General features: G+C 36.8%; 1 protein-coding gene across 3 annotated transcripts in view; it reads left to right on the top strand.

The window, feature by feature from the left end:
- Positions 1-10,406, top strand: part of LOC102696792 (muscarinic acetylcholine receptor M3) — a 125,363-nt gene extending 114,957 nt beyond the window's left edge. For all 3 annotated transcript variants that reach the window (XM_015362647.2, XM_015362654.2, XM_069179971.1), the window contains one exon: positions 4,295-10,406. In XM_015362647.2, coding sequence (XP_015218133.1) covers positions 4,314-6,095 — 1,782 coding nt within the window. In that variant the 5' untranslated portion in view covers positions 4,295-4,313 and the 3' untranslated portion in view covers positions 6,096-10,406. The remainder of the gene's footprint in view (positions 1-4,294) is intronic.
- The last annotated feature ends 3,262 nt before the right edge of the window (positions 10,407-13,668 follow it).

Raw genomic sequence — 13,668 nt, 5'->3', positions numbered from 1 at the left:
CATCTTTTCCTTGGAAAGTGAATAGTGTCTATCTGTAGCAGGACTGATTGATATGGATTTTGCCTGATGCAGTAGAATCTTTTCCCTGATGATGAGTATTCTTGCGACAGATTCCCTGACCACCCTGTCCCATATACTGTAGAAACCATGTCATGTTTGGTGTCAGTAGTGGGATTAAGTCTTAAAATCACAGATGTGGTCAAGTCATAACGGCACAGCAAGAGATTCCTAAACTCCACCTAGGCACCCAGGCCACCTTGCAAGTCCAACTGACAGCACAACAAGAGGGTAACTGAGTCCAGCCTGAATATTTTTAGAAACAGCTACAGGCCGCTCAACAGTTGTACCTGTAATGGGATAGGAATAAATAAAAAATAAAGCAGCAGCTAGTACAATGTGAGAGACTATGCACCCTTGTCACTTATTACAAATTATAATTAAGATTATGAATTGTTATTAATATTACAGATCATGCCACTGAATTACAACATTGAAGCCTACCTACTGGCATTTCAAAGATCAAAACTTTGGGGGCAAAACACAGAAGGTCCATCATGATCTGGAGTCCTTATAGGCACAGAAATGCCATTAAATGCCAATGCGGCAAATTAACAAAGATGGAATGTTACATTTAATGTACCTAGCCAGAAATACGTATTTTTAATTACCTTTTCACATCATAATAATTGTTTCATAAATATTTTCTATTTTGCTCAGCTCAGCTTTTCATAAAATTGAAAAATCTTCTTTGGTATTGTCACATGTGTAACAACAGGTGTTTTTTTATGAGTGAGTCAGGGTGTTTAGGAATATCGAGTTTTGCACATTCATCTAACCAATTGGTCATAGGTAGCTTAAAGCTCATTCCATGAAGCCTATAAATTGACTCTATTTTTCACGCCTTCTGGACTATACTGTAATTGCTTATCTCACGCGCACATGTTAGGGCTTATAGCTCATAGCCTAGCAAAACTATTTGATTAATCTGGTCTGAATGGATCATGGAACTAAGAGGACTGAAGAATCACCAACATATCAGTGTCTCCGATAGTAATATGTTACAAGCACCAATAGCAAAATCAATGCATTCTCAATCTTTCTTGTCTTGTAGTATTTTGCTTTGTTCTGGGGGACATTTTGTAGCTCACAAATTAATACACAGAGCTGGCCTTGAGCAGATATTAATCATTAATGTGAGTGGAGTTTCACAAAACTACTGGACCACAGCAGGGATTTGTATTAGGGAGCCTGGTCCTCCTTAATCTAAAACTTTGTTTTCATACTTCTGGTTCCACTAATTTTGCTTCTGTACAGCTTTGTTTTCAGTGTGTTCCAGTATAGCACTGTAGGAAAATGTATTTGATTCACTCAATTGTTTGAGTATGTAGCAATCCTCAGTAGGAAATGTTCGGACTGATCTTGACTTTGACATCGCCTTTAATATGGCAGCCTGCCAGTCATTCTTTCACAGTGGCTTCTGTTTTTTTTTTTAATTAAAGTTTTAAAACTCTTTATTGAAGTGGGTTTTTTTTGGCTTGGAATTTATCCATTCAAAAATGCCTGTCCTTGGCTCCCATCCAGTAACATTTCATTCTCTGACTTATCAATGAGATTAACAGACAGCTTTGAATGGATGCTGCTACTCAGAATAGATTTTGATTTGTACTGTGAAACCAAATGTCTAGAGTCTATGTAAAGAGTAAATAAATTAACTGATCTTCAAAGATAAGAGGCTTATTAATGTGGATTTTAAGTATAGGATGTAAAAAAAATCTCATTTTGGAAAAACTAATATTTTGGATATAAATTAATGAAAGTATCTCTAAAAACATTTTGAAATATTTAAATTGTATCAAGCGACACTTCTTTGTATCTGCATTGTGAGTCTCTAAAAGGAAGTTACTTTAGAAGACATGAAGTAATTAAGATGCATTTGCCTTTCAGTTACATCTTTATATCTTGGTCAGTGCTGCTTCCAGCCATATGCTAATATTACTCATTTATTTGGTTGATGTTTTTTATCTAAAAATGTATATGCACCCATTTATACAGCAGAGTATTTTCGTAGAGCAGTCTAATGAGGCATCTGGCTCAATGGTAAGCAATAGTCCTAGATTTAGAATAAGGACCCATAATTTCCAGTTATGAGTTCAAAGCTCAAACGACTGATCTACACTGCATCCTACTGTACTGTATACAGTATATACTGTATATACAATTTATTGATTTCCATTTTATATGCTGACTTAACTTTAATTTACATTTGTATTTTGTTCTTATATGAAAGACTCAAGCATGTCTTTTGGGTTTTATTTAAATACAGTTTTAATCCTTAATAAAAAATAAAGGAATAGACAATACAATCTTTTGTCATGACTGCATTATTTTTCTATGATTACGTGAAACAATGTAACGTATATGAAAATGTTCAACAATATATTTAAATAATTTGATACAGGTACTTTGTATACAGTATATACGTGTGTGATAAGCTAAATCTCCTCCAATGAAACAAAATCAGATGCAACATTTAAATTATGATGGATTATTGTTATTATTGTATAATCGATTATTGTCGATTTTATCCAAAGCATTTTATCCGAGCTGGTCACTTTACAGCTGTAGTGATCTGAGTGCAGTGCCGTATTTTGCTTAAGGATAGAACAAGTGTCTCTCCCAGGATTTGAATCCAGAACTTTGTACTTACAGTGTAAGCCCAGAGTTCTAAACATTCTTCCACACGTGCCTTATCAAACAGACTCAGTCCATACTGTAATAATAATGTGCCCCAAACAGATTAAAATGGTTTCGGATTAAAATCTAATTGTAAGGATTGTATAACATTTACTATTAACATGATAAATAGCGTCATAGTACAGTATATATTCCACAGTTCGTTGTAGCTTTAACATCATTAATAAATAAAGAAATTAAGGAATTAAGAAATTAAAGCAGTATGAAAAATAAAATAATAGATACTATATATGTAAGATGCTGTCTCAATATTTTATACATTGGTTATCCAAACAAAAGATGTCAAAAACAGTTGAATTTGAAATAGAAATTATACCTATCATTAAAAATTCTCCTCTTGAAAATGACTGACCCTCTACCCATTATGATGATCCCTATTCTCCTCTAAAGATTGAATGTTTTAAATGTAAAAATATACAGTAAACACTACAGGCTAACAGTCAGGGTGGGGTGTTTTTTTTCCACCATCATCTCTAAAGTAAGTCTGCATCTCCACCTGCTGGATTGAATTTCTCATAACAATTGTAGAGAACTGGCTTCTGATGAACTGGCAGGCAACAAAGGTGATTTCATGCTTTAAGAAGAAATGTTATAAAAATGTTAACAATGTTTTTATTTATATTTTGTGTTCACACGTGTGTTTTCTTCTGCATACTTGTAATATGTAAGCTTTTTCATTGTAAAAGAATTTTGCCCTTAGACTAATTTGCATAAAAAGTCACTGTACTTGTGATTCTCCAGCCATTTGCTAAACCCTGGCATTGTATTAGGAAAATCAAAAAGATCAAATCGTTTATAATTGTGTATGTACTTTCAAATGCATTTTAAAAAGTAGAGTGTTCGTGCACACAACACAGTTAAAAGCTAGGTATTTGAAAGAATCATGCCTGGAATTGATAAGATACAGTAAGAGCATTTGCAAAAGAGTGGGGAATATTAAATTACAGTCACATCCCCACACTCAATGCCATTTAAAATTAATACTCAAAGCTTTTAATAGTTGAAGATTTTTGCTTCTATTTGAGTTTTATGAAAAAATGTATTTCTTTTGATTGCCCATGGTTGCTTTGGCCAGTGTGGTCTCTGGGCTGAAATATAATAGTATTATAGGCTTGATAAAGACATTTACAACATTAGTATTCCAAGTATGAGGAAGACATATTCATTATTTTAAATGGCAAATATCACATTGTAATTCACTATACATAACTTGTTTTCTAACTGTGATTATAGGGCAACCATTTACCTGCTGTAATTGTAACTCAGATTTTGGATTTTCATAGTGTTCTCATCTAATTGCGATAGCCAGGTTTTGGTATTCTTACATAACCTAAACTAAGAGAGCAGAGGGTAACAATGAGATTCAGCACATAACACATTAGTTTATTGTTTGTGTTTTGGGTAGAATCCAGCATTAAATATTTACTTTGCTTAAATAAACTTTAAATAATGTTTAATGTTAGTACCACAGAATAGGATTTGTTAGCTATTAAACCAAATGTTAAATCTTGTTGTGATGGTGTTTTGCTCTGTTTTACAGAATATTTCAGAACGTCAAAATGAACCTGAGGTACAACAGCACAGAACACACCTTTTTAACCAGCAACTCCCCCACAATGAGAGGCTTCCAAGATGCAGAAATTCTTCAAGACAGCAGATGGCACGAGCACATTAATAGTGTGGAGAATGATTCATTTAATAGTGGGAACCCAAATCTGACATCCTTATATAACGCCACTCAAACCCCTCCAACAACCGATCCCCTCGGGGGACATACCGTCTGGCAGGTTATCCTCATAGTCTTCTTTACCGGCCTTTTATCGTTGGTGACTATCATTGGTAACATCCTGGTTTTGGTAGCTTTCAAGGTGAACAAGCAGCTAAAGACGGTCAATAATTATTTTCTGCTTAGTCTTGCATTTGCAGATTTGATCATTGGCATAATTTCGATGAACCTCTACACCACATATATTATAATGGATCAGTGGGCTCTGGGCAACTGGGCGTGCGATTTGTGGCTTGCCATTGACTATGTTGCCAGCAATGCATCAGTCATGAACCTTTTAGTCATCAGCTTTGATAGGTACTTTTCAGTGACCAGACCACTCACCTACAGAGCTAAAAGAACAACCAAAAGGGCTGGCATAATGATTGGCCTGGCATGGTCCATTTCTTTCGTTTTGTGGGCGCCAGCCATCTTGTTCTGGCAGTACTTTGTGGGAGAACGCACTGTGCCATCTGATAAGTGCTACATCCAGTTTCTCTCGGAGCCCATCATCACCTTTTGCACCGCGATTGCTGCCTTTTACCTCCCTGTGACCATAATGACTGTGTTGTACTGGCGGATTTACAAGGAAACAGAGAAGCGCACTAAAGAACTGGCGGGGCTCCAGGCGTCTGGCAGAGAAGCCGAGACCACACACTTTGTCCACCAGACAGGTAGCTCCCGAAGCTGTGGCAGTTATGAATTAACGCAACCATCTCTGAAGAGGTCTGCTAGAAGAAAACAAGGTCGTTTTAATTTCTGGCCAATAATGATGTCCTGGAAGCACAGCAGTGAAGGTGAACAGGACCACAGCAGCAGTGACAGCTGGAATAACAATGATGCAGCTGCTTCTCTGGATCAGTCAGGCTCTTCAGATGAAGAAGAAATACCTGAAACCCGAGCCATTTACTCCATTGTTCTGAACCTACCTGGTATTAAGGCAGCTGTCAACTCCCAGCTTACTTCCCCTGATGATCTAGAGGTGTCTGAGGAGGACCCTCTTGGAGTGGATCGAAAGGAAGGCCTTTCCAGGAAAGAGAAGGAGGAAAAGGCAGACAACAATTACCACCAGCATTTCTCCAAGATGCCAGTGCAGTCGATGCCCTCCATACAAACGCCTAAGACAGAAGAGACAGTCTCTTCCGCCACCAAGTCTTCATCCATGCCCATATCCTTCAAGGACGCCGCAATGGCCAAACGCTTTGCTTCAAAAGCACGAACACAGATCACAAAACGGAAACGGATGTCACTTGTCAAAGAGAAGAAGGCTGCACAGACTCTCAGTGCAATCCTGTTCGCTTTTATCATAACGTGGACACCATACAATATCATGGTGCTAGTGAACACGTTTTGTGACAACTGCATCCCGGAAACACTGTGGGCTTTGGGATACTGGTTATGCTATGTAAACAGCACAGTAAATCCCATGTGCTATGCCCTGTGCAATAAAACTTTCCGAACCACTTTTAAAATGATACTTCTGTGCCAGTGGGACAAAAGAAAACGGCGCAAACAGCAATTTCAGCAAAGACAATCTGTTATTTTCCATAAAGGAATTCCACGGGACCCTTCATAACATAGACTCCTGTTCCATGTGGTGTGGATATCCACAAGTAGATAAGGGTTTTGACTTGCATTTCCCATCAACACAAAACCCGGGTGTCTGCTGAACAGTTTTATCTTTTGTTCATCTATCACTTAATTCTTATTGGTGTCTTAAAAGATGACTGATGTTTACTGATATAACATACAGTATATCAATGGGGCACTAATGTACAAAGGGCTTTAAAAATGTGAAATTACAAAAGTGCCATTGTTTCTTCATCCCATAGTAATAAGAGTGACATAGACCATTGCTCACTGTTAGTCTTATCAAGACCTATACACATCTGTATGAATCTCTGTACACATCTGTTTGTGAAACATGACCTACCTGTAAGTGTTTTCTTTTCTAGTTGGCAAACACATTACAGTTGGGACTAGAACCTTTGAATATTGTATAGCTCTTTCTCATTTTCTAAAAAAAATAATATTTTTTTCCAAGTGTCTGTTTTTTTATTAGTGAGTTTTAAACTACAGAAACAGATCAAATATTGAGCCAACTAGTTATTTTGTAATTTTTGGTTTAGACATTTTTCCTTTTAATTTTAAAGCTGTGTTCTAATTGTTTGCGAATATTGTCATTCTGGTTGTCTCTCATGTGACTTCCAGTGATCCAGTGTTGTGAACACAGAGCTGTTGTAAAAGCTGCTTATGTATTCAGTGTGGGATGGTGTTTACATGGTTTAGACAACTGTGCAAGTATTTTAAATGGTGTCTGTGTACCTGAAATGTACAATTTTATGTTTATATATATAAAAAATATTTATACATCTTTACAAAATGTTTATTTAAAGAATACAAATTTTTCACTCTGAATAGATTCACATAGCAACACCTTTTTCAACATGCCTAGCATGTCATATGAGTCAGTCTGCAATTATATATATAAATTATTTAAATTTTCTTTTTCTTTCACTGTTTGGAAAAGATTATTAAAATATGAATGTGTTGGTATGGTATATAATAATGAAACCACATTGCAGTCATTGTGTTCCAGTGCATCCAAACCTACAGTAACTAACTTTTTTACTAATACTGAAAAGGTTTGTATTCTCAGATCTCAGAACATTGTACTCAGTCGTACTTGTAATGTGATGTAAAGGCAGTCTGGTGGTGACCCTCCGTGGAAACGAATGGGCGTGAATTCTGAAAACTGTTGTAACTCATGGTGTGGCTGGGAAACAGTGGTTTACAGATGTGATCAGCACCTTAGATTCATAACATTTGATGGAAAACAAAAGCACATTTTCAGTCCTTTCAGAAATGTGAATAAATGAATTACATATCTGAATATCCATTGTTCTGAATATTTTCTTCCAAAACCTTCACTGCACAAGACCCAAGCCATGTACAGTATGTGTTTTAAGATCTTGTGTTAAACAAACTTCTAAAAATATAAAATGCCATGTGATTGTGGCAGGAACAATAGACTGTATGCCAAGGACAAAAATGAATGCTTAACTGCTCTGTGGAATATCACCTTCACCTGCTTTTACGCATATATTTATTTTGACAACAGCGTTTCCAAAAGGATTTTGAACAAAGGTAATGTTAATATACCCTAGGTGGGTAAGTTCTTGATTTATTTCACTTTGAGAAACATCAGATGAAGAAAGTGATGAGAGCTGGAATTGTCTTGGCTTGGTTGATATTATTTTATGTGTAAAGGCAGTTATCTTTGAAAGATTTGTCAGATTGGATTTTCCACCTTCATTTTCTTGTGAACCATTATTGTTTTATCACAGCACATTTTAACAGCACTTTCATTTTGTATATAGTTAGCAATAGAATTTACCCTGCAATTGCATCCTTTGTAAAATAATTGAACTGACATTTTATTTAATTTCTACAATGCTAATTAATTACAGATAGCAACAGTGGTAATTTTTTACACAATCTATAAATAGTCATGTCCATTTTAATAAATGCATTTATTGCATCAGGAAGAACTGATTGTCTGGAAGAGTGTTTTCTTCACTGTGCATTGAAAGTTTGCATTTGATCTACCAAGAAACTTACTTTCCTGAACAAATGTTAAAACATATCATACCAAAAACATCAAATATATTTAGCTTCTGTGCAGTTAAAAATTAATTTAATTTAATTTTATTACAAAATGAACAGCAACTCTTTACAAAACGTTCTTGGATAGGAGAGACATTTCAGCTTTATACAACCACTCGACCTAATCAGTCCGATCCTCTTCTGAAATATATTGTATTTTGATATTCAGACAACACAATAGAATTAAGCAACTTTATAATGGCAAACGACATAGTATTATAGAGTCCATTCATCTATTTTCTAACCGCTTCTTGCCATTCAGGGTTGCAGGGGAGCTGACACCTACCGTGGCGAACAACAGGTATAAGACAGGGTACACTCTGGACAGGTGCTGTACCAGTCTATCAAAGGGCACACACACGCACCAGGGCCAGTTTTCCCAAAAGCCAATTATCCCACCAGTATTTCCTTTGAGTGTTGGACGAGCCCAGAGCACCTCGCGAAAACACACGCAAACATGTGGAGAACATACAAACACCACGCAGACAGCACGCAGGTCCTGAACTGAACCCAGGCCCCCAGCGCTGCAAGACGGGACAGTGTATATTATATTAGATTAGCATCGCTCGAAAGAACAGTAATGCTGAACATAATGGATGTGTGTTTTTTTACTCTGTGTGAGTAACAAATAAAATCACATTTTTGAGTGAACGATGACCCTTAAAGACCTTGCTTGTCGATCAGGCCCTTTTACAGACAACATACTGTAATTCTGTAATTTCTTTGATTTATCAGCTGCTTTAATTAGAAAATAGATAACTTACAGTACATTGAAGTTTAGTGTATGATTCAGTTTTCTTTTTTTTTTATTTTAAAAGCCAGGATGCATGGGAAGGCTTGTACAGCTTTTTGTATTAAAATTACATACTGTATTACTTTTTGTAATTGATGCCTGACAAATTGCATTATGATGTTCTGTAGTTGTGTGCACTCTCTGCCACCTTTATGCGGTGTCTGCCGTAATCTCAGGCTTTACAGTGTGATTTTGGTAGTCGATGATAAACTGTTTTATGTTATGATATTGAGGTTATTGAAACTTGTGCATAGAGGACCTTACAGGAATGATTTTAAAATGGCTCAGATTTATTTAAAACCTACAGCATACGGTGGGTTGCAATCCATAATCCTAGGGGGCAAACATAAATATAAACACTGCTACTATTTGAAAAACATGTTATCATTATCTGCATATCAGCTAATAAACGATTTATTCTTTTTTTAATTTGAAATCACTTTTTAATTATACACCCACGTAATTCGGAGTTGCAACTATTTTTTTAAATCTCTGATCTCCAGCAGTGACTCAGACCACACCTGCTTAGAACAGCAGATATGTAGCTGAATGAAACATGTAGACATGCGCCAGTACAGTATGCCTACCTTTTAAGTCACTTGTCTGACACACTACATGTTTGTGGTGTACCCAGCATTTCTGCCCTCATTGATTCATGCCAGCTCTGCTTGGTGAGTCCCAGTCACAGGTGGCAAAGAAATACAGTATGAGCCAGGGTGACCCTAGCATCAGCTGATTCATAAATTTCAAGCTGCAAGCGAATGTTTTAGACATTTACAACATACAGTATGCTAAGCTAAAGATAGCCAACTTCATGGCTTATTACTCTATCCCACTAATATAGTAATCAATTAGCTTTTTGTTTTAAATCTTGAAATCATGCATTTGGCAAATGACACAAATTTGATTTTAATTGGTGAAACATTGATAATTACACAATGAAAAAAGTGTTATACAGTAGGCTTTACAGTATGTCACTCAGTGAAGGGCAATGAATCTGATGTGGTTTCAGTTCACCATAAGCATTTTCTTTACTGTTTTGCTTCACTTTATGAACGTTTGTTTTTGCTTGTGTATGTTTTTCGAAGGCAGCCGCTTGTTTTAAACTTTAAACAGCACAAACATGAAAGTGTGAAAGTGAAAGGGTCAGATGCTTTCTAAAAGTGAAAGAAGAGGAAGGGAAATTGTGTTCATTTGCATCTTTATGACATAAATAATCTGAAACATTTTGCTAGACATGATGGATCACTTTAAAACAAAAACATATTTCTGAAACTGTGAAGGATGTTGTACAGTGTTGCAGCTTTTCATGTGTTTATATGCGTATTTTTAAACCTACTGGGTAGTGAAGCTTGATGTTTTTAATTTTCTTCTTTGTGTTGTTTTTGCAGTTCATCTGTTTATTAAATGCAACAAGATTTAAATTTCCCACATTATCTGTCTTTTTGTACACTGAATAGCCACATATAATTTGTGGCCATATTTTTAAACATGGTCATTTATAAATATATTGTTTATGGATTGCTTTAAAACAGCAATAAATATTTTAAAAACTGTCTGTGTTATTTCTCTTTCATCTTAAAAGCTTATATTGCAAGTTTCTTTTAAAGATATGTGCGTGATGAATTTCAAGTCACATGAAATGTTTCCAGCAAAACATATATCAGAACAGATATGGGTACCAATCGTGGCTTGGAACAAGGAAATATTCTTCCACCATCCTGGGTCTCTGTAACGAGACTGTTTTCACACCGAAAGTGTAGAGCTACACTACCACCATGACTGGGCATCCAGCTTTTTCTACCATCCCGAAGTACCTCATCTTGCCCTGAAGTAACACTGCCCCCCTTTGATTTTTACCCTGAACTTCATGGGGCAAAACCAACGCCTGAATTCCTCCAAATTGCATCAAATGTTCATACCTATTTTTTCTTTTAATCATCCTTAAGCAGTCCTCCAGACACTTACACAAACAAGGCCAGTAACAGCTGTTGTGTTACAGTACATACCGAATGCTTTTTTCATATCTACTCAAAGAAAAAGAAAATGAAGCAAACAGTTCTACATGTGTTACGTTCATGATAAACATCTTCAGTGATATCTATGGTACTTATGAAAATCTGTCATAACCAACAACAGTTTCTGTGTCCTAACAGCTGTATATATATAGTAGATGAAAACATACTGTAATTACACTATAATAATGGTTTCCATTTAAAAATGCCTGGATACAGTTCCTCTGACATACAGTACAGTGCTATTGTCTTATTTTAGATCTGGGAGTATATCACCTCATTCCCTTTGAAGACCTCTTACTCAATGTCTTGAATCAAAGCACGTCAAAAATGACTAAAGCTCTGCTGAATACTGGAATGTTCAAATTATAACAGCAGAAGATTTCAATGCAGAAGATTTCAGTAATGTCTTACTGCGAGGGTGTCCACATCATAAGTGGAAGTCTCACTTACAGTGACTTTGGGAGGCTTCCATGGGAGGCAGCCATCTCTGGCTCTTTTGTGTGCCAAGAGTGGGGACTAAGCCAAAATGGCTGCTAACAGCCCAGTAATTGAGTCAAGGTGTGGGCTGTGAAAATCAGGTTCATCTGAGGCACATTATACAGCGTAAGCCCCATGAAGCAGACGCACATGGAGTTGTAGAATCACGTTTGACTTGAACGGTAAACAGTCCACCCTGTGACTCTGTATTGTTTGTGGGGAGAAAACAAATGACCCTGCCCCATATATTGAACTGGCCAAAGGTATTGACAGATCTCCAAAGGGAGATATGATTAGTATGATTAGAAAGAACTACTTGACCATTAAAACATGGATATTGAAACTCGTCTGCGTTTCAAACTGCATAAATTAGCATTGATTTTAAGGTCAAGTGAAGCATAACGTTAAGTGTTACTGACATACTGAGTGAAAGCATTATGTTTTGACATCATGGTAGTCTCATTTGCCTGTTCAATTGTTACTGGACCTGTATATAAATACAGCTGAAAAACTTGTTGAAACCCATGACCTTCATTTATTGGGATACCCAAGAAGTTTACTATTTGCCATTCTTAAATGCTGCTTGTCTTCCTTGAAGTTCCAGAACAGTAAAATGCTGCTGCAGCAAAAAAACAAACAAACAAATCAATAGATAATTAAAATGAAACAGTCTAATCAATATTCATTGTACTAATCAAATTGGTAGAAAAACAATCAATATTGTCCATTTATTATTGGAAAGCTAGTTATCCCTGGCAAGGGATGTTGTAAGCTGAAAGAATAGAATTTGAGGTGAGACTTCACGCAGAACTGGATGCCAGTCCATCGCAGGGCACGTTCTGTACACCGGGTCCTTGGAAAGTAGAAGGAAACTGGACTCTCCCAACAATACCCTGAGTGAGGATAAGGAGAATGTGCACACAGTACACACAGAGAGTCTCCCCAGGGCATTCTAGAACTGTGAGACTGCAGAGCAGTACTGTATCCATACTTGAATAAACCACTTTTTAAATGCAACGTGCATTCATGCCTAATTATTAAATATGCAAAACTGACTGATTGACAAGCCTAAAGACATTTTCATACCAGAGGTTTTGCTGAAAGGAGGTTTAAGATCAATGTCATATATAATGTTTTTTGCATCTTTTATTATCTCCTGAGTATGGAGTAAATGACAGTATACGCAATGGGAATGGGAATGGGATGGGATGGGAGGAAAGGTCATATTTGAAGGGTACTGAAAGTGTTCAGTTCTGCTGGCTTTATTCACAGTCCTACTATTCCGTTGCTCAGTGAACGAGGAAGCAGTGTTGCTTGATGTGACTCTCACAAGGGCATTCATGCACCTTCAGCATTATTAACTGATAGGAAGCACTATTGACTGACCAAACCCTGATTAACAGGGTGTTATGACCCACGAGGGTCCATCTGAGGGATTGTTCCCACCCAGCAACTTTTTGGCTGCTAACAAGTGGGAAACTATGAAAATATTTCTATCCATCCATTTTCTATCCAATTTATTCAATACAGGGTTGCAGGGGTGCCAGAGTCTGTCCTGGCAAGCAACAGGCGCAAGGCTGGATGAATAGGATGCCCGTCCATCAGAGGGGACACACACACACAAACAAACACACACCCACTCACACCAGGGCTGATTTTCTCAGAAGCCAAGTTAGTCTACTGTACTGGTAAGAATTGTGTATTTTAATAAGGTTTCTGTCACATGCACATATTCCTACTTACAGTAAATTGTACATTCATGTCCTGTTCACTAAATATAACCAATATATACAGTATTCTCTATGTTTATCATTGGTGTTTAGTTTAGTGATGTAATTGTCCCTTTTTCATTCAATTGGCACATTACACAATATACTGCTGATTTTTTGTCTGTGAATAATATATTACTAATGGTATATGGTGAATAATTTCCCAATACAGTACTTAGTACGTTTACCACACCTTGCAGTCAATTTAGTGGTCCATGTGGCAACAAAGGACATTTCGCTTAGTAAACCCATCCAGTCATCCTTCCATTATCAAAAATCTGCTTATTCATGGTTTTCCTTGTCCAAATGTCTGGGGTCCAAGGAGGACTACGTCCTGCGTTGAATGCCAGTCCAATGACAAGACACACGCACAGGGACAATTTAAAGAGACAAATCCACCTAGCTAGCTTGTCTTTGGAAAGTGGG

This window comes from Lepisosteus oculatus, chromosome 17, assembly GCF_040954835.1.
Source record: "Lepisosteus oculatus isolate fLepOcu1 chromosome 17, fLepOcu1.hap2, whole genome shotgun sequence".
Classification (NCBI taxonomy): Eukaryota; Metazoa; Chordata; class Actinopteri; order Semionotiformes; family Lepisosteidae; genus Lepisosteus; species Lepisosteus oculatus.
This window is presented reverse-complemented; position numbering and strand designations above follow the sequence as displayed.